This window comes from Heteronotia binoei, chromosome 17, assembly GCF_032191835.1.
Source record: "Heteronotia binoei isolate CCM8104 ecotype False Entrance Well chromosome 17, APGP_CSIRO_Hbin_v1, whole genome shotgun sequence".
NCBI lineage: Eukaryota > Metazoa > Chordata > Lepidosauria > Squamata > Gekkonidae > Heteronotia > Heteronotia binoei.
The window spans coordinates 52,518,742-52,544,807 of NC_083239.1; the positions used below are offsets into that span (position 1 = coordinate 52,518,742).

General features: G+C 47.5%; 1 protein-coding gene across 1 annotated transcript in view; it reads left to right on the plus strand.

The window, feature by feature from the left end:
- Positions 1–26,066, plus strand: part of ARHGAP35 (Rho GTPase activating protein 35) — a 143,676-nt gene that overhangs the window by 48,730 nt on the left and 68,880 nt on the right. The window contains exon 3 of the mRNA XM_060257482.1: positions 22,960–23,104. Within this exon, the coding sequence (XP_060113465.1) occupies positions 22,960–23,104 (145 nt within the window). The remainder of the gene's footprint in view (positions 1–22,959; positions 23,105–26,066) is intronic.

Consider the following 26,066-nt stretch of genomic DNA (forward strand, 5'->3'; position numbering starts at 1 on the left):
CCCTTTCTTACATACGCAGGTTAATGCCAGTCACCGCTTTGGGGTCAGAAAGGAGTTTTCCTCCAGGCCAGATCGGTCTAGGGATTCTAGAGTTTTTTTGCTTTCTTGGCATACTACAGGGGTTACTGGGGGTAGGTAGCTGTGAATTTCCTGCATTGTGCAGGGGGGTTGCACTAGATGACCTTTGAGGTACCTTCCAGCTCTTTTGTTTCTGTGTTTTTAAAAAGTTCTGCCGAGGAGGTTTGATTGGTGGCCTTTTACCTCCAACTCAGATTTCATACATTCTTTTGAAACTGGGGTATTGTTGGGGGACTGGGGGGGGGGTAGTTCTTTGTATCCCAAGAACATTTAGAATGGAAGCGAGCTGTTCTGGAGTAAATCCCAGAAGTTTGCCCCAAATATGCTGAGAAACATAGAAGTAGGAATTAGGCCTCCTATTTAGGATACAGCATGGGGATTTTTGGCAATGGTGTTTGATGTGTGCATGGGACATAGGCAACTCCCCTCTCACCTATTCGGAAGGGTCTGTATAAGAACTTGTCAAAAGCAGTCTAGCGAGGAACGCCATCAGACCTGTCTTCCGGTGTTTATCTGGAAACGTTAAATGCACACCTTTCACCATGTTCTTGCCTTACCATTATATGGCCTATTTTGCAATGGCTGCTGCTGAAGATCAAGATGGTCAATCTGATGTACCTCTTTATCTCTATGAAAAATATACTGTAAGGAGAAGTTAATTTCCCCCCCATAGAAGCCTGACTCAAAAATCTTAATTGTGGGAAAGTGTAACTGATCCCTGTACATATGGACATATGAAGCTGCCTTCTACTGAATCAGACCCTCAGTCCATCAAAGTCAGTATTGTCTACTCAGACTGGCAGCGGCTCTCCAGGGTCTCAAGCTGAGGTTTTTGATGTCTATTTGCCTTTTCAGTTGGAGATGCTGGAGATTGAACCTGGGACCTTCTGCTTACCAAGCAGATGCCATTGAGCCACTGTCCCTCCCCATAGTTGAACATATATGAATGTATGAAGCTGCCTTCTACTGAATCAGACCCTCAGTCCATCAAAGTCAGTCTTGTCTACTCAGACTGGCAGCGGCTCTCCAGGGTCTCAAGCTAAAGTTTTTCACGCCTACTTGCCTGGACCATTTTTAGTGGCGACGCCGGGGATGATCCCTGTACATATGGACATATGAAGCTGCCTTCTACTGAATCAGACCTTCAGTCCATCTACTCAAACTGGCAGCGGCTCTCCAGGGTCTCAAGCTGAGGTTTTTGATGTCTATTTGCCTTTTCAGTTGGAGATGCCGGGGATTGAACCTGGGACCTTCTGCTTACCAAGCAGATGCTCTACCACTGAGCCACTGTCCCTCCCCTATCCCTGTAAGACAGGGATTTCCCAACATGGTGCCCGCCGACACCTTTCTTGGTGCTGGCCAAGTGGTTTTTGGAAAGTGGGAGGGGCATTTGCCCAGCAGGGCTTCTGATTGGCCACTTTGGCTGTGCAGATTTTTTTTTTTAAATGGCTTCAGTAGCACCTGCCGCCGGAGCACAAGGCTCTTCACTGTGCGACTGTGCATTCATTTCAAATGACATCCTGTTAGCCAGAGCTTCTGCCTGAAATGTTGAAGGGTTCCTGTGAGTTACGCATAACCTCAACTCTTGACATTTTGCGGTTGGCTCCGCCCCTTGGGGCCGCCGTTTTGTAGTTGCGTCCAGCACCCCGTGTCAGAATTCCAAAGGTGCCCGAAGGCTGGAGAAAGTTGGTGACCCTTGCTTTAAGCAGTAGTGGATTTTGAAGGATAAAGGAATGCAGCGTGCAAGGATGCGGCCTGGGAACTCTGAAGATAGGAATGCCTTGCCGTAGCTATCCTAAGATATTTGGAGAAGCCAATTAAACTGCAGTTTTAACACTTGTAAACAGGATATATAGAGGGAGCTACCTGTTTCCACATAAGGTTTAATATTTCAAGCTTAGTTTACTTTGAGTCATTTTCTTAACCTTGGGCTTTAGAACTGTGCCGCGCCACCCCACCCCCCCCCCCCGCCATTGCAACACAAAATAAAGAGCTACCGAACAAAAGTAGGTTCATTTCTTTCATGCAAAGAACTTTTTTTTGTCCCTTTAAACAATGTCGTGACTGCTTTGCAAAACAGTGGTGATTTCATACTTGCAGCAGCTGTCCCCATGCCAGCAGGGTATACTTCTCTTCATTGGCATTAGAGCCCTGTTCCTGGAAGAGAGAGAGAGAGAAAACAAAGGCAGGCTAAACTGGTAAAAAGTCTTTGAGGAAGCGTAGAGCTTCGTTTTTCCTGCAATTTTTTTTTTTTGAAAAGGTCTATTATTGTATCTTGCTTTTATAAATAACAATCCGCTGCAGCTCCGTACAGTGTCAATTAAGAGTAGAATAAGCTTAAAAGCTATTGTTTCTAAGAACAGTCCCCACTCCCCAACAGTTCTGAATCCTGCAATGATTTCTCAGGTTGCCCAGTAGAAGCTTTCATCAGAACGAGTGTGAATGGCATTAACCCCTTCCCTTCCATAGGGCAGAGCAGTAAAATCTGTGCGGGTCAGTTTTTTCCACGGCACCCTCTTTGGGCTGTTGCTGGAGGAAAGAGGATAGATTTGGAAACGGAGCAAAGGGGGAAGACGCTTCACCCTCAAGGCTGTCAGCGGTTTCAAAAGGTACCGTTTGTAAAAACAGTTGTATCTTGACCTGTTAGTCCAAAAGCTCAATGAACCTGTGTTTGCAGTGCGTTCAGAGAGGGAGGGGGGAGGTCCTACAGGGTCTTGGAGGAGGGCATCGATGTGCTAGGTCCCTCCAGAGCCAGCAGAGGGAGTGCAGGTCTCTGCCCAGCAAAACCACTATTGCTTAATGTTGATGCAATAATTAAGGAAATCAAAAGCTTTTGTTAATTTCCAGCCCCCTTGGAAGTGTGGGCAGAGGATCTCAGATAACTTGCCTTGCAGGTGAAGAAGGCACAATAAAGAGAGAAGTGGTGCTTGGGCTTGTCCAACAAGCAGAAATACTTAGTGGGGTCCTATTTTAAAATAATACACCTGTTAACCCAAGATGGTTTGAAACATTAGGATCTCAGCACGTAACTGTTCTTACGTTTATGTTCTTATGCCACAGCTTATTGTTGGAACTCTGTCTGGGGCAGTGCTGCTCTGTATTCTTCTGATTGGGGGGGCACAGTGGAAGGGCTTCTAGCCCCACTGGTGGACCTCTTGATGGCACTTGGGTTTTTTGACCACTGTGTGACCCAGAGTGTTGGACTGGATGGGCCGTTGGCCTGATCCAACATGGCTTCTCTTATGTTCTTAACTCATTCTTTGGCCACAGTGCTTAATTCCTGGTTCCAAATGTGGCCCTTTCTTATAAGCTCGTGGTAATGCTGATTGCTGATTGCCACTTTGTGGGTCAAGAAGGAATTTCCCTCCAAGCCAGATTGGCCCAGGGATCCAGAGGGTTTTAAGAACATAAGAGAAGCCATGTTGGATCAGTCCAGTGGCCCATCCAGTCCAACACTCTGTGTCAAACTGTGACCAAAAAACCCAGGTGCCATCAGGAGGTCCATCAGTGGGGCCAGGACACTAGAAGTCCTCACCCTGTTGACCCTCCAAGCACCAAGAACACAGAGCATCACTTTCCCCAGACAGAGAGTTCCAACAGTACATGGTGGCTAATGATGGACCTCTGCTCCAGATGTTTATCCAATCCCCTCTTGAAGCTGGCTATGCTTGTAGCCGCCACCACCTCCTGTGGCAGTGAATTCCATGTATTAATCACCCTTTGGGTGAAGAAGTACTTCCTTTTATCCATTCTAACCCGATTGCTCAGCAGTTTCATTGAGTGCCTCCAAGTTCTCATAATGTGAGAAAGGGAGAAAAGGGCTTCTTTCTCTGCCTTCTCTATCCCGTGCATAATCTTGTAAACCTCTGTCATGTCACCCCTCAGTCAACGTTTTTCCAATCTAAAAAGCCCCAAGCATTTTAACCTTTCTTCATAGGGAAAGTGTTCCAACCCTTTAATCATTCTAATTGCCCTTTTCTGGACTTTTCCCAATGCTATAATATCCTTTTTGAGGTGTGGTGACCAGAATTATACACAGTACTCCAAATGAGGCCACACCATCAATTTATACAGGGGCATTATGATACTGGCTGATTTTTTCCCCAGTTCTCTTCCTAATAATTCCCAGCATGGCATTGGCCTTTTTTTTATTGCAGTCCCACACTGTCTCGACATTTTCAATGAGTTATCTACCATGACCCCAAGATCTCTCTCTTGGTCAGTCTCCTCCAGTTCACACCCCATCAGCTTGTATTTTTAGTTAGAATTTTTGGCCCCAAACTGCATTACCTTGCACTTGGCCACATTGAACTTCATTTGCCATGTTGACGCCCACTCACCCAGCCTTTGGAGTACCTCACCATCCTCAACAATTTAGTGTCATCCACAAACTTAGCCACTTCACTGCTTACTCTCAACTCCAAATCGTTAATGAACAAGCTAAAAAGCATTGGACCCAGTACGGAGCCCTGCAGCACCCCACTGCTTACCACCCTCCACTGAGAAAATTGCCCCCCACTTTTTTGTCTTTCTTCTGGACATAGCATAGGGGTCACTGGTATGGGGGGGAGAGATAGCTGTGAAATTTCCTGCATTGTGCAGGGGAGTTGGACTAGATGACCCTTGGAGGTCCTTTCCAGCAATATGTTTTTATGAAATCTCCTTCTAACCTGGAAATTCTTCTCTTAAGGTAGATATTCAGGTTGGTTACGGGTACTCAGTAGCGAGGAAAGAACTTGCTTAGGTCCACCGATAATTGAATTCCAGTTATTAAACACTGCTCATTGAAAAGATAATATGTGCAAACATTTGTATCCAACCTTTGTCACAAATAACGCAAAGCAGCATACAATCTATTTGCCAGCAGGCATGTATTGAGAATAGTAAAATGGTATAAAATGTCATACCTATTATGAAAAAAAAAATTAAAATAAATGAGTCTAAAAAAATTTAAGCCTTTGAATTTCAAGTAGAAAAAAAACCCACACGTGTCAGAAGCACATAGAAGCTTTGAAAGAGGAAGCGCGTGAAAGCTTACACCCAGAATTAAATTTTGTTAGTCTTAAAGGTGCCGCTGAGCTCAAACGTCGTTCTGCTACTTTGGATCAACACAACCACTCACCTAAGACAGCAATGGCCAGAAATACTTAAGGGAGTTCAAGAGGCGTACTTGAAGGGCTGTCATGCAGAGGATGGGGTGGAATTGTTTTCTGTTGCTCCAGAAGATCGAACCAGAACGAACAGGTTGAAATTAAATCAAAAGAGTTTCCAGCCAAATGTCAGGAAGAACTTCCTGACAGTGAGAACAGTTCCTCCGTGAAGGAGGCTTCCTCGGGAGGTGGTGGGCTCTCCTTTCTTGGAGGTTTTTAAACGGGCTAGATGGTCATCTGACAGCAATGCTGATTCTGTGAACTTAGGCAGATCACGAGAAGGAGGGCAGGAGGGGTTGCATCAGTGCTTAGTCCTTGTGGCCCAGGGAAATGTTGTTTGCCACATTGGGATCATGCGGCAATTTTTCTCTAGGCCAGTTTGGCCTGGAATCCTGGAGGGTGTTTGTTTGGGCATGGGGCATGTGTCACTGGGGTGTGTGGGGGGAGGTATTTGTGAGTTTCCTGCATTGTTCAAGGGGTTTGACTACATGACCCTGGGGGTCCCTTCCAACTCGATGGTTCTGTGATGCTGGGTCAGCTGAAAGGGAGGATATGTTCGTGATCTGCTCCTTTGCCATTACATTCACCATAGTTTACAATGCAAAAGTGCATACTTTACAGCAGCTTGAGCTGTGTGTGATTGAAAGAAGACACTCATGGCAACTGCGGTAATCTATTTCTCAGACAGCCAGCATGAGGGTCAAGGTGCCCCAATAACTTTTTCTCACGTTTTGCTGTTGGTGCCAGATTCTGGCCTTCCTGATCCACATCACCGTGGACCAATACTGGTTCATTGGCTGTTAGTGACCGGGCCATGAGTTGTATAATTATTTCATTACATATTGCAGTGTAGTTGTAATAATAATCAGGGCTTTTTTTGAGCAGGAACGCAGTTCCGGCTGGCTTAGTGTCAGTGGGTGTGACCTAATATGTAAATGAATTTCTGTTGGGCTTTTTCTACAAAAAGCCCTATGTCAAACAATGGTAACATCAGGAGGTGTGGCCTAATATGCAAATGAGTTCCGGCTGGGCTTTTTCCTACCAAAAAAGCAATAATAATAATAATGCCTTCCTCCCCCACAACAGACACCCTGTGAGGTGGGTGGGGCTGGAGAGGGCTCTCACAGCAGCTGCCCTTTCAAGGACAACTCTGCCAGAGCTCTGGCTGACCCAAGGCCATTCCAGCAGGTACAAGTGGAGGAGTGGGAACTCAAACTCCGTTCTCCCAGATAAGAGTCCACGCACTTAACCACCACACCAAACTAGTAGAAATAAAGTGCACAATTGTATCATCCTGAAATCATCGCGACCCCCCCCCTCTCCCCCCGGTCCCTGGAAAAATTGTCTTCCACAAAACCGATCCCTGGTTCTGAAAAGGTTGGGAACCACTGATCTAGTCTGAATTCAGTTTGTCAACACCCCCCCACCCCACCCCCTCAGAGAGTTGACCAGACTTTCAGGGTACTGAACATATGGAGCTGCCTTACACTAAGTCAGACCTTCCAGTATTGTCTACTCAGACTGGCAGGTTCAAGACTGCTGCAGGATGCTTAGCTTATTAAACATGGAGGTCTGTGTCATTGGCCTGTTATCGACACCCGCCCCCAGAGCCTACGTAAAGTCTCATGTCGTGGCCTGACCTAGATGGTTAAAGAGCATCGGCAGGTGTGTGGAACACTGAGGGACTCTGTAGGCTAGGTTCCAAGCAGTTGATATTAAAAAGTCTCCAGAAGCTTGACTGAGCTTGGCAGGCGCACTAAGGGCAGCTGCCTTTGTATCATCCTGTTTTCAAAGGTCAGCTTGTTAAGGTGAGGTTCCAAATCCCACAGATGACTTTTCCTGACATCTCATCCGACGGCGGAGCTGGCCTCCAGGCAATTTGTATTCTTTGCAGTCCTCCCAGCTCTCTTCCTGGGGTCTCCAGATTGTTTAATGAGGCGAGATGAGCGTAACGACTGACTCTTCAGGAAGGGGACCATGCTGATAGCAGTGCTAGGGAGCGGCCCCCGAATCGTAAGTTGGGTCTGTCCCCTGACACCTTGATTGCGTTCTCAGACTTTGTACTTCTTTTAATGACATGTTGCCACCTATTGTAGCTCAGCCATGCCGTTTGCTGATATCTTCTTGCCTCCCAGCTGCGGGAAGTCTCTTCGGGAAGTGTTCCAGATAGCAAGCTTGTACTTTGTTCCTTTGACAAAAGAGCCTTTTTGCTGGCTCACATACACACACCCCCTCCCCCAGATCCGTTTCTCTTTGGTCTAGGTGGCATTAGGATCCTCACATCATCCATGTAACATGGCTCATAAAAGCTTGAACCTTCCGTCGCCTGCAGCTTCCATCAGACTGATTTTTAGATGCCTGAATCATGGATTTCTACTTTCTTCTGTTATATTGATTTTTCCCCCCCCCATGATAAATCTTCCCTTTTTTATTTGCATTCCCAGACCGCAAGCTTAATAGCTGATTCAGCATATGGTCGAAGTCAATTGCGTTTGGAAGAAATGACTAAATTTTGCTTTAGCGTTCTCGTTTTAAGTGCAACAGAAGAATTGTTTTGATCATGGTCTTGTGAACTGTTTCATCTGTTTCAAATCTACTTGGATGGATCTGAACATGCAGTTAAGGAAACTTAAGTTGCCCTTAAGTTTTCTTAGAGAGAATGGCAGATTTCACTGCTTCATTCCTCCTATTCTAGTTTACTGCTTAGCCCCGCTGAAATTTTATTCCATGGGTTTAGCAGGCATACAGAAACAGCATAGAATCATAGAGTTGGAAGGGTCCTCCAGGGTCATCTAGTCCAACCCCCTGCACAATGCAGGAAACTCACAAATACCACTTCCTAAATTCACAGGATCCTCATTGCTGTCAGATGGCCATCCAGCCTCTGTTTAAAAACCTCCAAGGAAGGAGATCCCACCACTTCCTGAGGAGAAAGCCTGTTAGAATCATAGAAGAGTTGGAAAGAACCTCCAGGGTCATCTAGTCCAAACCCCCGCACAATGCAGGAAACTCACAAAGATCTGCCCCTAAATTCACAGGATCTTCATTGCTGTCAAATGGCCCTCTAGCCTCTGTTGAAAAACCTCCAAGGAAGGAGAGCCCTCCACCTCCCAAGGAGGAAGCCTGTTCCACTGAGGAACTGCTCTCACGGTCAGGAAGATCTTCCTCATGTTGAGACGGAAACTCTTCTGATTTAATTTCAACCCGTTGGTTTTGGTCCTATCTTCTGGGGCCACAGAAAACAATTCCACCCCATCCTCTAGATGACAGCCCTTCAAGTCCTTGAAGATGGTGATCCTATCACCTCCCAGCCGCCTCCTCTCCAGACTAAACATCCCCAGCTCCTTCAGCCTTTCCTCCTAGGACTTGGTCTCCAGACCCCTCCCCATCACAGTGAAGACCCTGCATAGTGGGGGTCACAGTAGGAGGAGACCCTTGTCGAAAGTTGCCTCCCTCTACTTAAGAAATTTGAAGTGCACTTGGCTCTGACCTGGATAGCCCAGGCTTGCCCTGTCCTGCCACATCTCGGAAGCTAAGCAGGGTCAGCCTTAGCTAATATTTGGAAGGGAGATCTCCGAGGAAGAACCAGGGCTGTGACGCCAGGCAGGCAATGGCAGATCAGCTCTGAAACATCTCTTGCCTTAAAGCAAAAAGGTGATGCATAATGCTAAAAGAGCTAGAGCTTCCGGCTGCCGCACAAACGTAGGATCTCCAGGCTAGTCTACACACAACGCCATACAGTAATTAATTAGGGCACTTACGTTTTTTTAACGTGGTCGGATCCACCCCGTTGCCCTCTCCAGCGTGTGGGCCCAAAGCTAGTAGATTACTCTGACCGCCCGTGCCCCTTTGGCTTGTAAAGACTCGGGGGGGGGGGGAGTGTCTCCATGCTGACTTGCATCTGACAAAGGAAGCTTTGCCTCTATGCTCTCATATCACTTTCCCAAAATCTCGTCGGTCTCTGTGGTACTGCTGAGCTTGCTTCGGCGGGGAGGGCGGGATGTAAATCAAACAAACTAAACTAAATCTGGCTCTTCTGCTACAGACCCACACGGCTGCCCTCCTGAAAATATTAGAAGCTGTTATATTCACCATAACCGAATCAAATGCGTGGATTGGTCATTGATGAGTAGGTCTGCAGCGTCAACCGAGAGTGGCCTTGACTTTGGAAACCTTTGCTCGAATGCTAGGCAACGCATTGACTCAAGAAAACTCATTTGATGCTGAGAACTCAGAGCTCTCACCGCATCCTCTCGGTCCCCTTACGGAAGAAAATTCAGCTAATGCTGTATTATAAAATTAGAAACCTTCCTCTTTCTTCATAGAGGTGCCCCCAGAACCGTTGGCCCAATATGGTAATTGTGTACCGTGCAAAGCAGTGCGAATAACTGGGTTACATCTTCCAGTTGCCGTTGAGTGTTAGGCAAGCAGGTAACCCCTTTGAACGGGGCGATGAGCTTTGTCTGGTGAATTACTCTTCAGACGGTTGTTTACCGTTGGCTGCCTCTTTCCCTACTCTTTCTAATTTTGCTTATGTTTAATAATTGGGGGTCTGAGCAACTCTTCTCCCCCCACCCCCCGGGATGGATTTCTGGAAGCTTCGTATCACCTGAGCACGGAGTCGCCTTTATCTGTGCAGTTCTTTTTTGTCTGAAGATTAACGCATACGTCTTGCTCATAAGTATATCAGACCTGCATGTCCTGGGCTTTCCGTGCTTAGCTGTCCAAGCTTATTCCTATGTTTTATGGTGGCTCTGTACCCTGCAGCTCATTAATTTATTCCACACGTTTTTGGGCATCCAAAGTGATTGAGTGCAGCTGAGCAGGCAGCTTTTTGTTATAAGGTTGTCGGGCGGCTTTTGGGAGAAGCCGAGGAGCCTGACTCTTGTGGACTCCTCTGAGTTCTCAGGTGTTTCCTTTAATCTCTGTATCCTGACATTGTTTTTCTGGGCTTTCAAAAGCAAATGTTTTAAAATGCCCTTTCTTTGTGTTCCAGGCAGCCGACAAATCACGCTATTACTATTTTTAGTTACGAAGTATTGGTAAGTGTGGTACTTTTTGGCAGGGGTCCCCAACCACCGGGCCGTACTGATCTGTGACCTGCTAACAACTGGGCTGCAGAGCGAGGCAGAGCAGCCCCAGACTGAAAAGGTGGCATGGCCTTGCGCCGAGGCTGCCTCCCCTTGCAGGGAAGGCAACCTCGGAACGAGGCCACGCCACCTCTTTCGTCTGCCCGGTTCCCAGGCCGGCAGAAGGGGCAGCACTGCTGTGACCTTAGCCTGCCTCCACTGATCTTTAAATGGGAGAGGGAGGCAGAAACAGCCTTGGTCTCCCCCCTCCATTGGGGGGGCAGGGATGTTGTGTGGGCAGGGGGAGCAGCCTGGGGTGGCAAAAACCCCAGCACCGCCCCCCCCCCTGATCTGTGGAAAAATTGTCTTCCACAAAATTGGTTCTGGTACCAAAGAGGTTGAGGGCCACTGCTTTATGGGACAGCAACATGCTGTCTCCCTTGGCAGAAGAAATGATGGCGTCAAATTTGGTAGCTGAGTGGGGGGCAGCCACTGGAAGGAATAGGTGACTCACAGAAAGAAGAAGAAGAAGATGATGATATTGTATTTATATCCCGCCCTGCACTCTGAATCTCAGAGTTTCAGAGCGGCTCACAATCTCCTTTACCTTCCTCCCCCACAACAGACCCCCTGTGAGGTAGATGAAGATATTGGATTTATATCCCGCCCTCCACTCCGAAGAGTCTCAGAGCGGCTCACAATCTCCTTTCCCTTCTTCCCCCACAACTGACACCCTGTGAGGTAGATGAAGATATTGGATTTATATCCCGCCCTCCACTCTGAAGAGTCTCAGAGCGGCTCACAATCTCCTTTCCCTTCCTCCCCCATAACAGACACCCTGTGAGGTAGATGAAGATATTGGATTTATATCCCGCCCTCCACTCCGAAGAGTCTCAGAGCGGCTCACAATCTCCTTTCCCTTCTTCCCCCACAACTGACACCCTGTGAGGTAGATGAAGATATTGGATTTATATCCCGCCCTCCACTCTGAAGAGTCTCAGAGCGGCTCACAATCTCCTTTCCCTTCCTCCCCCACAACAGACACCCTGTGAGGTAGATGAAGATATTGGATTTATATCCCGCCCTCCACTCCGAAGAGTCTCAGAGCGGCTCACAATCTCCTTTCCCTTCCTCCCCCACAACAGACACCCTGTGAGGTGGGTGGGGCTGGAGAGGGCTCTCACAGCAGCTGCCCTTTCAAGGACAACCTCTGCCAGAGCTCTGGCTGACCCAAGGCCATTCCAGCAGGTGCAAGTGGAGGAGTGGGGAATCAAACCCTGTTCCCCCAGATAAGAGTCTGCCCTTTCAAGGACAACCTCTGCCAGAGCTATGGCTGACCCAAGGCCATCCCAGCAGGTGCAAGTGGGGGAGTGGGGGAATCAAACCTGGCTCTCCCAGATAAGACTCCACACACTTCACCACCGCACCGAACTGGCTCCAGATAAGGTTCCAGATAGGGAAATGTTGGGATATGAAAGCAGAGAAGTAAGGGTGAAGGGAGTCCGTGGATGTATCCTGTGAGGCTGGACAGGAAGCCAGCGTGGGTAGAGAGAGGTGCATGGTTTTGGTGATACAGTTCTGTTTAGGAGGCAAGGAGAAGAGGTGGTTGCAGGAGCCAGGTCAGGAGGGCGGCTGATGTTTGGGTGTGTGAGCAAGGAGTCGGAGTAGGCTATCAAGGTGCATACGCGGAAGAATGCACAGAGTTTGCAGTTTGTTGCTGTTGGCAGAGACAAACTGCACTGCACGCTCCTCTTTAAAGGAATATTGGAGAATGTCCCTCCCTTTAAGTGCTGTAAAATTTCCTAGGTAAATTATGGTGCTTGGGCGTTTTGAACAATTCCGTGTAAAAGGGCTGCGGTCTCTGTGAAGAAGCTAAATATGGCTTGATGGCAGTTTTATATTAGGGAGCTAATTGTGCCTTGCAAATGGATTTTGATATAATTGCTTCATTAATAAGGAATGGAAACATTCACTGAGAAGGTTTCTGGCTGGTGCTCTGGGGAGCCGGAGCGATTATTCTTCAAGGTCTTTGTGCATCACGCTGGGCATGAGGCCTGTGCGGAGCTCTGATTGGAGGAACGTGGAGTTACTAAGCACGGAAATCCTACTGACTGCGCATGCCTTGGGGAGAGGAGTCTTATTTCCCTGTTCAGCCCCCTTTCTTCTGCCACCGCAGTATTTGGGGAAGGCTCTTTTCAGAAATTCCTTCTCTGTGGTCCAGTTTTTCTCCTCCTAGAAACAAACCGGCACATATGTAGACGTGTCCCCCCCCCCTTTTGTCTTCTCTGTCTTTTCTATTATCTCTTAGCTCTGTTCTCTGTGGCCTCTCGGCTCCCTTGATGCTGAGGATAGCTTTTGAACTCTGCCACAGCAGATGACCAGTTGGTGCCTCCTTGCTGTTTGGGGCTGTTAATTCACCTTCTGATGCTGAAACCGTTGACACCAACTCTACCGAGCCTGCAGCAGACTAATCAGGCCTTGAGAGAGCCAGTTTGGTGTGGTTGTGAAGCGTGCGGTCTTTTATCTGGGAGAACCAGGTTGGATTCCCCCACTCCTCCACTGTGGTTCCCCCCCCCTCCTCCTCACCCCCATCGGAACCAAGGAAGAAGAACTGTCAGCGTAAGGAAGGTGAATAGAGATGAGCTTCTTCACCCTTGCCGTGGCCTCTGATAGGGGTGTGTCTCCACGTGTTTTGGTAGTCCTAATCCCAACGCTGCTGGAAACAGATTCAGGAGGTGATGCCAATGAGTACCCCCATTGCCTGATATTCTATATCCAAAGATATATCCCCTGAGCCAGCTGTCCTGAAAGATAGTTTCGGGAGTATCACCCTCGTGCTCTCTAATGGAGATCCTTCTCCTGAATGTGTGGAAACTGTCTGCTAAATGGCTGCTATGAGATGGTTCTTTAGTACTTTTGATTTAGTACAGGGATGGGATCTGTCTTGCTCTCCAGTGATTTGCATCCTAAAAGTCTTTCTCCATCTCTTGTCCTCTAGGACAGTGGCTCCCAACCTTTTTGGAACCAGGGACCGGTTTCGTAGAAGACAATTTTTCCATGGACTGGTGGGGGTGCTGGGGTTGTTGCTGCCCCGTCACTGCCCCCCCTCCCCCCCAGTGGGTGTCTTTAAATGAGGGGTAGGCGAAGGTCGCTGCCCTGCTGCCCCTTCTGCCTGCCCGGGAGCCAGGCAGATTAAAGAGGCGGCGCTTCGAAGCAAGGCTGTGCTGCCTCTTTTGTCCGCCTGGGTCCCGGGTGGGCGGGAGGGGTGGCAGGGCTGCTGTGCCTCATTCTGAGACTGCCTCCCCTGAAAGGGGTGGTGTAGCACCTCTGCCTTGCTCTGCGGCCCGGCTGCTAACAGGCCACAGACCGGTACCGGTCCACGGCCCAGGGGTTGGGGATCCCTGCTCTAGGATGCTCATCTCCCAAGGTCTGTTGAAGCAGCAATCTCTACATCACGACTGTTGTTGCAGGGCTCTTGTTTGCTCAATCACACGATGAGCCAGTTTTTCCAAGCCAAATGGTGAGCTTCACCCTCCAACTGGGCTACCGACATGGGGCTAGTCCTCCCCCAGCTAATTGGGCAGCCCTTTGAAACCCTGCCCAGCTGTGGTTTGTCATTCCTCATCTTTGAGATTATGCTGCTTGTTCCCGTTTATTTAGTGACCATGTCCAAGGAACCCTCTTATTTGCATCTCCGCAAGGAATAAGTTCATCTTGCACTTAGACATCTTTCCTGCCCAAAGCTGTACCTCAATCAAGACCAACACTCCCTTCTAAGCTGTGGAGTCTTGTGAGCAAGAATTCTACTTCGTGAACTACTGGCATTAAAGTTGTGAGCTACTGCATCAGTTTGCTCTGTGGCCATTTTTCCTGAGCCAAGGCAAAAGTTTGTGAGCTGGAGGCTAAAAAACTAACTCACACTAACTCAGCGTAGGAAAGGAAAGGTCCCCTGTGCAAGCACCAGTCGTTTCCGACTCTGGGCTGACATTGCTTTCACAACGTTTTCACGGCAGACCTTTTTACGGGGTGGTTTGCCATTGCCTTCCCCGGTCATTACACTTCCCCCCCAGCAAGCTGGGGACTCATTTTACTGACCTCAGAAGGATGGAAGGCTGAGTCAACCTCGAGCTGGCTACCTGAAAACCCAGCTTCCGCTGGAATCGAACTCAGGTTGTGAGCAGAGGGCTCCGACTGCAGTACTGCAGCTTTACCACTCTGCGCCACGGGCTCTTAACTCAGCTTAGAGGGAGCACTAAAAGACCTAGTCCTCCTCACATTTCTCTAACCCCAGGTCTGCTGTACAGAAGACCCTGCATATTCTTATTTGTCTTCACATGCCAGCAATGCCCTTCCCACCTCTGTATTAGACAAAGAATAAATGGACATAAGTCTGACATTAAAAACCACAACATTAAAGAAAACCAGTGGGGGAACATTTTAACCTTCCAGGATATTCAGTTGCTGACCTAAGAACTGGTGTACTTCTGCAAAGGAATTTCCAAGGGAGATTAGGAAGAGAGAGACTGCTGAATTGCAACTGATAATGAGGCTCAAGACAATGCAGCCTCTTGGCTTGAATCAAGAGCTTGGTTTCCTGTCTCATTATCCATGCTGATTTCTCCACGCCTGCTGCCCGTCTGCGTATCACACCTAATTCAGTCACGCCTGCTGTTGTCAGTTTAGCATCTGAAATCACTCCACTCTCCGAGATATAAGGACAGATGGACTCGCATTCTAGCTGTATCGGGAGAATTCAGCACTTGACTCACAAAAGCTCATTTTGTTGTTGTTCAGTCACACAGTCGAGTCCAACTCTTTGCAGCCCCATGGACCAAGTCACGCCAGGCCATCCTGTCTTCCACCATCCTCCGAAGTCTGCTCAAATTCATGCTTGTTGCATCAGTAATGCTGTCCAGCCATCTCATCTTTTGCCGTCCCCTTTGTCTTTTGCCTTCTGTCTTTCCTAGCATCAGAATCTTCTCCAGGGAGTGCTCCCTTCTCATTTGGTGGCCAAAGTTCCATTGACAAAAGCTCATACCCCGCCACAAATTTTGTTAGACTTTTAAGGTGCTAATGGACTCTTGTACTTTTCTGCTGACACAGACAGACTTCCATAGCCTCTGACAGAGGTTGTCCTTGAAAGGGCAGCCGCTGTGAGAGCCCTCTCAGCCCCACCCACCTCACAGGATGTCTGTTGTGGGGGGAGAAGATAAAGGCGATTGTAAGCTGCTCTGAGTCTCTGATTCAGAGAGAAGGGCGGGGTATAAATCTGCAATTCTTCTTCTTCTTCTTCTTCCATGGCCACCCATCTTGATCTGTCTACATTCTCTGGAGGGCGTTACCTGAACAGCGCAACTCCTTTCAGGAAGCATGCAGACTTCCCCGCCCGTGTGCTGCTCTAGCTCAAAAGAACAAAAAGTGTCTTCCCAGATATTTAGTCATTGGGTCACAGCTGTTATCAGGCAATTCCTGGGACAATCGGAGCTGTTGCTACATCAGCCTTCAGCAGAGAAATCCAGCAGAGAGCCAGTTTGGTGTAGTGGTTAAGCGTGCGGACTCTTATCTGGGTAGAACCGGGTTTGATTCCCCACTCCTCCACTTGCACCTGCTGGAATGGCCTTGGGTCAGCCAGAGCTCTCTTATCTGGGAGAACCGGGTTTGATTCCCCCCTCCTCCACTTGCAGCTGCTAGCCTGGCCTTGGCTCAGCCAGAGCTCTCTTATCTGGGAGAACTGGGTTTGATTCCCCACTCCTCCACTTGCACCTGCTGGCATGGCCTTGGGTCAGCCAGAGCTCTGGCAGAGGTTGTCCTTGAAGGGCAGCTGCTGGGAGAGCCCTCTCCAGCCCCACCTGCCTCACAGGGTGTCTGTTGTGGGGGAGGAAGGGAAAGGAGATTGTGAGCCGCTCTGAGACTCTTTGGAGTGGAGGGCGGGATATAAATCCAATATCTTCTTCTTCTTCCTGAACTCTACAGAGCAGTCACCTAGGCCCAGCCTTCCACCTTCACGTTGCAGGATGGCCGAGTTGTCAGAGGCAGAGCAGTAGTGTCCATCAGCATGGGCAGGCTCAGTGTATTCTTCTTTTGACTATTCCTGCACCCATCTCCAGATAGAACAGTTTGCCAGTATTTCCCCGTTAGTGGGATACACAGAGAGCTACAATGAAGAAGACAACAATTGCTTGTCTGCAGCTGATGTTCAAGTGGTCAGGGGTGGAATTCTAGCAGGAGCTCCTTTGCATTTTAGACCACACACCCCTGATGTAGCCAATCCTCCCAAGAAGCTTACAAAAAAGAGCCTCGTAAGCTCTTAGAGGATTGGCTATTTCAAGGGTGTGTGGCCTAATATGCAAAGGAGCTCCTGCTAGAATTCCACCCCTGCAAGTGGTCATCTGTTGCATTCGCACAGCTTGCTGTTCTACCTCACGAATATTTTTTTTAATGTCTTGTGGTGGCGATCCTTTAAAACGTTTATTAGCCGCCTTTCTGCCTTATGGAACTCAAGACGGCTTACAATATAAAGGAATAAAAATACCTTTTGAAAAGAACTGAGTGGGAAGTCTTGACTCCTCCTGCTTGGGCACATGCAATTGAAATTGTGCCTTCGTGGGGAGAGGATTTTGTACCTAAAAAGCTACCTCTGTAAGTTAATGAATTGAAGCATTTGCACAGGTGTAAAGTCCTGGGTATTTACACAGTTGACCACTCAAAAGTGCATCAGTTATAGTGAGGCTACCTCTTTGTTTTTTTTAAATACTACTGGTAAAGTATCTTTAGTTCAGATGCACAAAGACTTTCTCAAATTTTAGATGAGGAACCTCATAGAATCATAGAGTTGGAATGGACCTCCAGGGTCATCTAGTCCAGCCCCCTGCACAATGCAGGAAGCTCACAAATACCTCCCCCTAAATTCACAGGATCTTCATTGCTGTCAGATGGCCATCTAACCTCTGTTTGAAAACACACACATCCACAGTTACGTTTTTGTCTCCTGCCTTTCTCCTTTTCCATAGCCACATTTTGAGAAGTGGAAATTTGGGGAGAATAAGCAATGGAAAATGGCAGAGTCTACCACAGCTAAGCGATCGGGCGCTTGGATTCTTGATTACACGTGGAAAAGACTGTGTTCTCTATGCATTTCAATTCCCATCCTTGGCTGTGAGCCACAAGGCGGATGTCAAACAAGTCTCTAATGAATTTCTAAGTTAATATTCTCTGCAAGCTTTGTAATGCTGAGACGGTTGACACCTTTTGCTCTTACGGAAACCATAAGCATGCGAAAGGTGTAGGAGGGTTCGATAGCAGGTAGAAAGTGCTGTCGAGTGCTGTCACTTATGGTGACTCTGCAGGGTTTTCAAGGCAGGAGACCTTCAGAGGTGGTTTGCCATTACCTGCTTCTGCGTAGCAACCCCGGACTCCCTTGGTAGTCCCCCATCCAAGTGCTAACTAGAGTAGACCTTCTTAGCTTCTGAGCAGTCTGCCATTTTGGGGGACAATGCAGTGGTATTCTTCCCAAGGGTGTGAGAGAGATAATCCATTGTGTGAGATGGCCGCAGATGCTTCAGTATTGCACGAGGTAGGTGAAGTGGGCAACTTCACACTTGTGGTTGTCCCCTGGGTGCAACACAATTAATCTGCGTGTATGTTGTAGAGCAGGGGTGTCAAACATGTGGCCCGAGGGCCAGATCGGAGGCTCCTATCAGGCCCACGAGCAACTCCCTGTCATCTGCTTCCTTCTCTCTCTCTCTTGCTTCCTTCTGCATCACAGCTTGCTTTGCCAGGCTTGCTCACTCTCACAGGAGCTAAAGAGCAAAGCCTCTGTTTTCTCCATTGGCTGACCAGCACATGAAGCAACTTATGTACAAAACCTCACAATGCCCAGCCATTTCATGTTTTCCCCTGGGCTTTAGGCTCAAAGCATTGACCATGAGATTTATTGATCATGTCAGTAAATCAAAAGTAGGCTTGCAGCTTAACAGATGCACACCTGAGCAGCCAACTCAAGATTGCTACAGCATAGAGATTGTCTCCAGATTTTGATGGAGAAATTCAGAGCAAGAAGAGTCAGTTATCCGAAATTGTTAAATAAACAAGAGTGCTAATCTTTTAAGCATATTTTATTTTAAGATTTAAAAAAAAATAATTGTGTTTGTGTCCTTTATAAAATTTATATCTCTGCTACCTGGCATTACATTTTACGACACACATGGCCAGGCCCAATAAGGTCTCATTTGTGTCAGATCCAGCCCTCATGTGTTCGACACCCCTGTACAGAGAATTCCTTAATAAGCTTTTTTGGTTAAGTACTGGGCTTGGTTCAAACACAACACCAACATTACAAGGTTAATATACCCAGACAATTTTGCATTGGACGGTTACTGTTTTGCATGAGAAGCGATCCAGTTTGTTGTGGAGCGCTGGGACTGTGCAAAGTCACATGGATAAGTTTTCGTGCTGTACCAGTGTGGGCTAAATGGAAGTAGATGTTGAGATGCTTTGGTGCTTTTTCTCTCTCCTTCGCTTCCCCAAGAGCCTGCCACTGTGATAGTAACACTTTATAATGGCAGGCTCATGACCACTAGCCATTGAGCGATCGGCAAGACCATGGTGTTTCCAGTCAGGATCCTGTGCCCTTAACGGTTTTGCTCACTGCCGCTTTAGCCACGAGTGCGTTTAGTTACAAGTATGCACACTGTGGTGTTTCACGCACCATAATATTTCACCTTCCATAAAACGGTAGACTGAGAGGGACTTGGGGCCAATAAAGTGGGAAAGGTAACTTCTCGCACATGTTCTGCAACGTGTGTCCTGTTTCGTTAGCATTTGATGCCCACTCTGATTCTCCACCTCCGTCCACCGCTAGTCCTAGCAGCTATATCTTTTCTGTTACCCCTTGCTCTTTGCCGCCCTCCAACTGGATTTGTAGGGAGCTCTGGCAGGGCATTCCTAAAAGGATCTGCTCTGTCAGCCAGGGAAATGGGCTTGGGAGGTCCCGATCCTGTTTTGACCTTGTCTGTTTTGAAAGAATAGCTCTATTGTGCCGGGCGTTCTGTCGTTTTCCCACCACCTCCTCTTCTGTTGACGAACAGTGGGAGAAGTTGCCAATTAGTTTAGCCTTTGCCCCTTTGTGTTGCATCCCACCTTTAAGAAGTAGGAGGAAATTCGTAGCTTTGAGACTCGCGTTTGGTCGTCTTTCCCGCTGCGTTGTGCATCATTAAAATGATGTACAGCGTGAAAGCTTTTTACAGATCGGAGTCATCACAATTACACTTCCTTATTTCATCTGTACTAGATCTTCTTTCTTCTTTTTCTTCATCATTTTTTAACACAAGATGCTGGTTGCAGAATAGCCATCATTTTTAAAAGGCAGATTTTATGATGATGTATGCTGGGGCCATGATCAAATGTATATATCCAGGGCTTTTTTTGTAGCAGGAACTCCTTTGCATATTAGGCCACGCACTCCTGATGTAGCCAATCCTCCTGGAGCTTGCAGTAGGCCCTGTAAGTAGAGACCTGTAAGCTTTTGAAGGATTGGCTACATAAGAGGGCTGTGGCCTAATATGCAAAGGAGTTCCTGCTACAAAAAAAGCCCTGTATATATCCATGTTGGCGTTGCCTGTTGAACTTATCTAGATAGCCCAGGCTAGCCCAATCTTTTCAGATCTTGGAAGCAATGCAGGGTTGACTCTAGTTGGTTATTTGGATGGGCGACCTCCAAGGAATACCTGGGTCGCAATACAGAAGCAGCCAATAGCAAACCACCTCTGAACATCTCTTGTCCTGAAAATCTTATATTGTCACCATAAGAACATCAGAAGAGCCCTGCTGGATCAGGCCCAGTGATCCGTCTGGTCCAGCATCCTGTCTCACACCGCGGCCAACCAGCTCCTCTGGAGGGCCAACGAGTCATCTATGACTTGGGCCTTAAGTCAGCTGTGTAAATAAAAACTGACTGTTAAATATTTTTTGTGTTAGCAGCGGAGCTCTCTCAGGGTGTTCCCACAGGCGGCTTCCTAAAGGACGTTCGCTGAACTTGTTCCGTCTAATCTTGAAACACGATCTTGTCATCGGGGACTCAGTTTGTGGAGTGACAAAGGTTTTTGTGTGTCCTGTGCTGTACGAAGCAGCCGGAGCATGTGGCGAGCCGTGTGGCGCCAAATCCCTCGACTCCCAAGCGAGAGTGTTTGGACTCATTCGCTGTTCAGTTTGTTTTATATACATATAAAGAGATTTTTGGGGGGGGCGAGAGAAAAGCCCTTTTCTGTAGCTGTTGTCTGAAGACTAATTGTCACCCCCCCGCCGCACACACACACACACACTCCCTTTTGTCACAGAGAAACATTGCTCAAAGTATTCTTCCGCCAGCAGTGCTCGAGAAGAGGAAGTTGTATGGAAACAGACTAAACAGGAAGTGATCACTTTTAGTTGGGGGAATAGGGCATAGACAATGGAGTGGGGGGGGGGAGAGATTTCCCTGGGGCCGCAGGGTTTCACAGATGTCCTCCAGGGAAGCTGCGGACTAGTTAATCTCCGCTCTGGCTCAGAATAACAGGACACCTGCCTGCACTTGTGTGAAGGTTTCTGGCCATCTGTCTCTTCTGGAGAGAGCATTGTGGGGAAAACTGTGCAAAGTTATCTATATCCCGTACCTGCCATTAGCGGGTATTCACAGTTTCAAAAGACTTGAGAAGCCAACGAAAGGGGGATTCTCAAACTCACACGTCAGGAATTACCCCTTCTTCTACTCGCTGGCTGACACTCCAGGCCCACGTCTGGAAAAAAACATTCCTCGTACATGTTATCAGACAAATTCCGGAGCTGTTCCAAGGAATGCGCTCCGGCCTGTTTAACCCCTTCTCTTAGTCCCGTAAATCCGAGCGCTGTGAATCTACCCTTTTATTGTGTGCAGCTGTTGGACGCTGGCACTGTAGGAAGAGAGCGGCTTTTAGTTTCTGAAGAGGGAACAGTACTGCTGGAGGAACACAATTGGAAGCCTGTTGATTCCTTTTGGCACCTTGTACCTCCAGGAGTAATATAATACAGAAAAAGAGGAGGAAATGCAGGGGGCAACTTGGAGCGATATATTTCATTGGTTTACCTCCTCAAGGTTGTGTCGTTTGCAAACTAGAAAGCAGAGTGAAACGGGTGGGTGTGTAGGAGGAGAGAATCTACATTAGCAAAATCTTAAGGAGATCTGGATAAGGATTTTAAAAAATAATCTTGTCATCAGAGGGGCAGTTCCATCCCCCCCCCTCGAGTCTCGTGTGTTGGTGATAGCAGAAGTTGGATGCTCTGGAAAGAACCACAGAATTTGCCATACTAGTTTTGTCTCATCGCTAGGTATTCTTTGTGTGGGTCTCTCCATCATGTATTGAGAGAAGAGCACCAATCACATTTTGCCCTTTTCTGCCCTTCCTGTTTTTTGAATTATTTCTCATTTAGCCATCTTGTCCTCTTCGCCTCTGGTGGGGTTGTTTTCCTCCTTGTGGAGAGTAGATTTTTCCTCAGTAATTCTACACAGTAAAAGTTGTAGTTACCTGCCACTTCATGCCCTCTGTTGTGCTTGCTAAGCTGTTTCTGGCACATCGTTGCTTGACTAGAACTGGTTGGAACTGAAAACAATCCTCATATGTTTGCAGTTCTTTAGCCACTGTGGGAAGAAAATACCTGTGGGCTTCAGAACTTCTCTGTCTCTCCCTCCCCCCAGTAGAAGGCAGTTTCCACCAGTGCAGCCTGCTCTGGAGGAGAAGGTACAGAATGCATCCTAGTACGGTTTGGCTGGAGTTAATGTTGTGTTCTACTGGTGGTTGCTGCTATTTTAGTCTCTTACCAGTGAGGTGTAAAGGTTATTCTGTGTTCACTTCCTTTGCTTATGAGGAATCCACTATATATAGAGTTTGCTGCGGTAGGCAGATGTCATAATGGCGGTTTAAAAACATTTAATTGTATTTATAAATCAGAAAAATATTATATAGTTGTGCATACTGATATGCCGCTGGCTGAGCAAACACTAGCATGCGTTTATGGGTAGTTGAGCCCATGGTTTAGATCAGGGGTGGCCAATCTTGCTTAATATAAGAGCTGCATAGAATACATGTTAGATGTTTGAGAGCCTCAAGACATGAATATCAGTGTTTGAGAGCCACAAGGAGGGTGGGAGGGAGGGAGGGAAGGAAGGAGTCATAGAATCATAGAAGGATTCATATAGAGGGAATGCTTATTAAATTGAAGGATTCATTCATTCATTCATTCATTCATTCATTTATATCCCGCCCTTCCCAACAAGTGGCTCAGGGAATCATAGAAGGAAGGAAGGAAGGAAAATAGATGGGGAGAGAGAAGTGGAAAGAAAGCACCTTTAAGTGCATTCTCCAAGCTGCAGGCTGGTTAGGCTTCGAGAATTGATTTAAAGAGATTCAAGTCAGCCAGTGGGGCCACACAACATGTGTGAAAGAGACACAGTTTGGCCATCCCTGGTTTAGAATTTTGAAGTGCATTTCCCCAAAAGATTTCATAAGACCGACCTGAGCACTGCAAAATCTGTCAGACTTTTAACATTGTCCTATTTCGGCTGCTTCGGCAAAACAAAACAAATTGGTTTCTGATTTACTTATGAGTGCATGCTTTCAACTGTGTTAACTTGTCAGGGCTCTCTCTTACAGAAACCAAAGCCTAAGCCTCGGCCGTCCATCACGAAGACGACGTGGGAGAGCAACTATTTCGGGGTGCCTTTGACCAGCGTGGTGACAGCAGAGAAACCCATTCCCCTTTTTATTGAGAGATGTATCGAGTACATTGAAGCAACAGGTAAGGGGTCTCTGCAGCAAGAGGCAATCACGGAATTCCTGGCACTCGAGACAAAAAACAATTAGGTTAGCTACCTGGCGAGCATCCCACAATAAAGATGCCTTCAGAGCGAGTGTATTGGAGGAGCAGGGGGGTGTTTTTAGTTCAGTAGCTCCAAAAGTTCCAGATTTACTGCCTTTTTTTGGAAGATCCAAATAGGCTGCCGTGTTGGTCTGAAGCTGTTGAACAAAGCAGGAGTCAAGTGGCACCTTTAAGACCAACAGAGTTTTATTCAGAATGTAAACTTTCGTGTGCTAAAAGCACACTGCTTCAGATAAGGGAATCGGGTACAGTGGGCTGAAATACATGCAGTTTGTTGATTAAGAGGGCAAACATACAGAGCTGGGATCACAAGGCGGAACAGTGTGACAGTTTAGGCGGCCATTTGGTCTGGGTAGCCATAAAAGGTAATAAAAGTTGCCTGCCAATTGGTGTTTCTGCAAGACTAGGTAAATTACAAAAGGACATGTACTTGCATGTTTTTGGAAGGTTCACATGTGTTGAGGTCAGCCGTTGCTCAAATGCGATGTAGCTCGTTTGTGAAGTTGCTCATTGGCGAAAGGCGCTAAAGATAATTTTCTTTGAAGCAGATCGCAATGTCGGTGGTGAAATGCGGCCTTTTGAAGCTGAGTTTGGGAAAAGCATTCTTTTTTTTTTGTTTTTACCCGTGCACAGTTTCACGGAGAGCACTGGAGCATGAGTGCAAGGCGAAGCTTAATAATCCTGGCTTAGTCTCTTATCTGTATGGTGTATATTGATTCTATTAGAAGTAAATTCTCCACAAACAGATTAGCATCTGCAAACAGTTTTGTGGCTTTGACAGTATTTTGAAAGGGAACGCCTGCTATGTTGCGGAAGTATTTTAAATTAACGCCATTTATGCTTTGGGTTAGTTATAAATAGGCATGTACTTCTTTTATTTGGCTTCCAGTTCAGTCCAAAGGTTCAGAAGTTACCAAATCTTCATGTATTAAATCTTCCTCATCCTTAGGTGCCACCCAAACCTAACTTGTATCGTTTCCCCAGAGTGGATAACTAAGAATATAATAACCGGATAAACACCTGAAGTGGTATTTATCATGCGCTGAACATCCTCACTCAATCCTCTTGCACAGCCAGGGAATTCTTCTCTTTGTTGAGAAGAATCCCTTTTCTTGAATGCAGGAGTGCCTTCCGGTGACCTCTATAATCTCTGCATTGGTATGCCCAGAGACTGCTGCGAGGTGGCGTGTAGCTAGAGCCAGAGAGCTACTGTCTCTTGGTCAGTGCAGTTCAGGCAGAGGAATAAGCTTGCGCTGTGACTTGTAAAATGTCTGCAGCGAGGAACACAGCTTTGAGCGGTTTGATTCCCACCCGTCCCCCCCCCCCCCCCCCTGCTCCCTAGCTGTGAATATGCTTCTTATTTTCACCTCCACCGTTTTATTTTTAGCCCCTTCAAGTATTTTGGTGCGAGGTTGTCTTTTTCTCCCCGAAAGGGGCAGCTAATGCGTAAACCCTTTTCTTTGGTCTGGAGCGCAATGGCCGTGTGGAGCTATGTTTTACTCTCGGTTGGTCTGTGTCTTGCTTAGTATTGGTGTCCTGCTACCGCCTCATGTTCTTTTAACTGAACCGACTGTGTGCGGAGCATGTGGTCGCCCGCATAGCCCCGGTGCTTCCCTTGTTTCTTGACAGACATTGGTATTGTCAGAATGAGAGTGTCCTCCCTAAACGGTGAAGTAAATGCTGTCTTCTATGCTGCCCTTAGCGAGATATTAAGCTTTCCTGCCTGCTGCAGGTTTTCTCATTCAGTCCACTATTGTTTCAGTGAGGTGTTAGGATAAAGAATAGGTTCATCCACATAAAGCCAGTCCACGTTAGCCGGTGTCAAACGTTTCGTTGCCTTTGTCAAGACTGATGGCTTTTAAGTGGAACCCCAAAATCACTGGGCAAAGGAAGCAGTGGCTCTTTCCTTCCTTCCCCAAGGGACGGGGGGAGGAGCCTCAGCCAATAGAAGGAAGAGGGGCTTGGCTCAGTAGCTCAGCTGTGCAATTGAGAGAGCCTGGAGAAACAAGCTGACTTCCTCCCCAAGGCAGGAGCCTCTGCCAATGGAGAAAACAGGGGTTCTGCTATGTAGCTCCTGTGCACGTTGTTATGCAGAAGGAGTCAAGATATAGGGAGAAGGAAGGAAGCAGATGACAACCAGTTCCTCGGGGACCTAATTGGAGCCCTCTGGGGGCCTGATTCAGCCCCCGGACTTCATGTTTGACACCCCTGATCTAGAGGAAGAGACAGGGTTTTTGGGTTCCACTTAAAAGCCATCAATCTTGAAAAAGGCAACAAAACGTTTGGCAGCTTTTCTCATGGCTTGTAGGTGGAACAAACAGGCACCGGGGCCATTAGGTGTCACTTCAGGGCAGTGGCTGGGAGCCCTCGGCTGCATGACGCCTGTTCTGGAAATCCCAAGAATCCCACACACAAGGAAGAGATCACGTGGCTTTCTCTATTGACAGGAAAGCTAAGGTTTTCCTGCCTTGGGGTAGCACCGCAGTTGACTCATCCTAGTGGCAAACCAGTCTTATATTGTATTTGTAAAAGCTTCTGTAGCAACTTCCCAGAAATCAGATAAAGGAGACTTAGCAGATGTGAATATAGCGCTGTTCATCAGTGACCACAACGTATGGATGGAGCGCTGTCCTTGGGGCAGTGATGCTCTGTATTCTTGGTACTTGTGGGGCAACAGTGGGAGGGCTTCTGGAATTCTGGCCCGGCTGGTGGACCTCCTGACAGCACCTGGGTATTGGCTGCTGTGTGACACAGAATGTTGGACTGGATGGGCCATTGGTCTGATCCAAAATGGCTTCTCTTATGTGACACAGAGTGTTGGATTTGATGGGCCATTGGCCTGATCCAACATGGCTTCTCTTATGTGACACAGAGCGTTGGA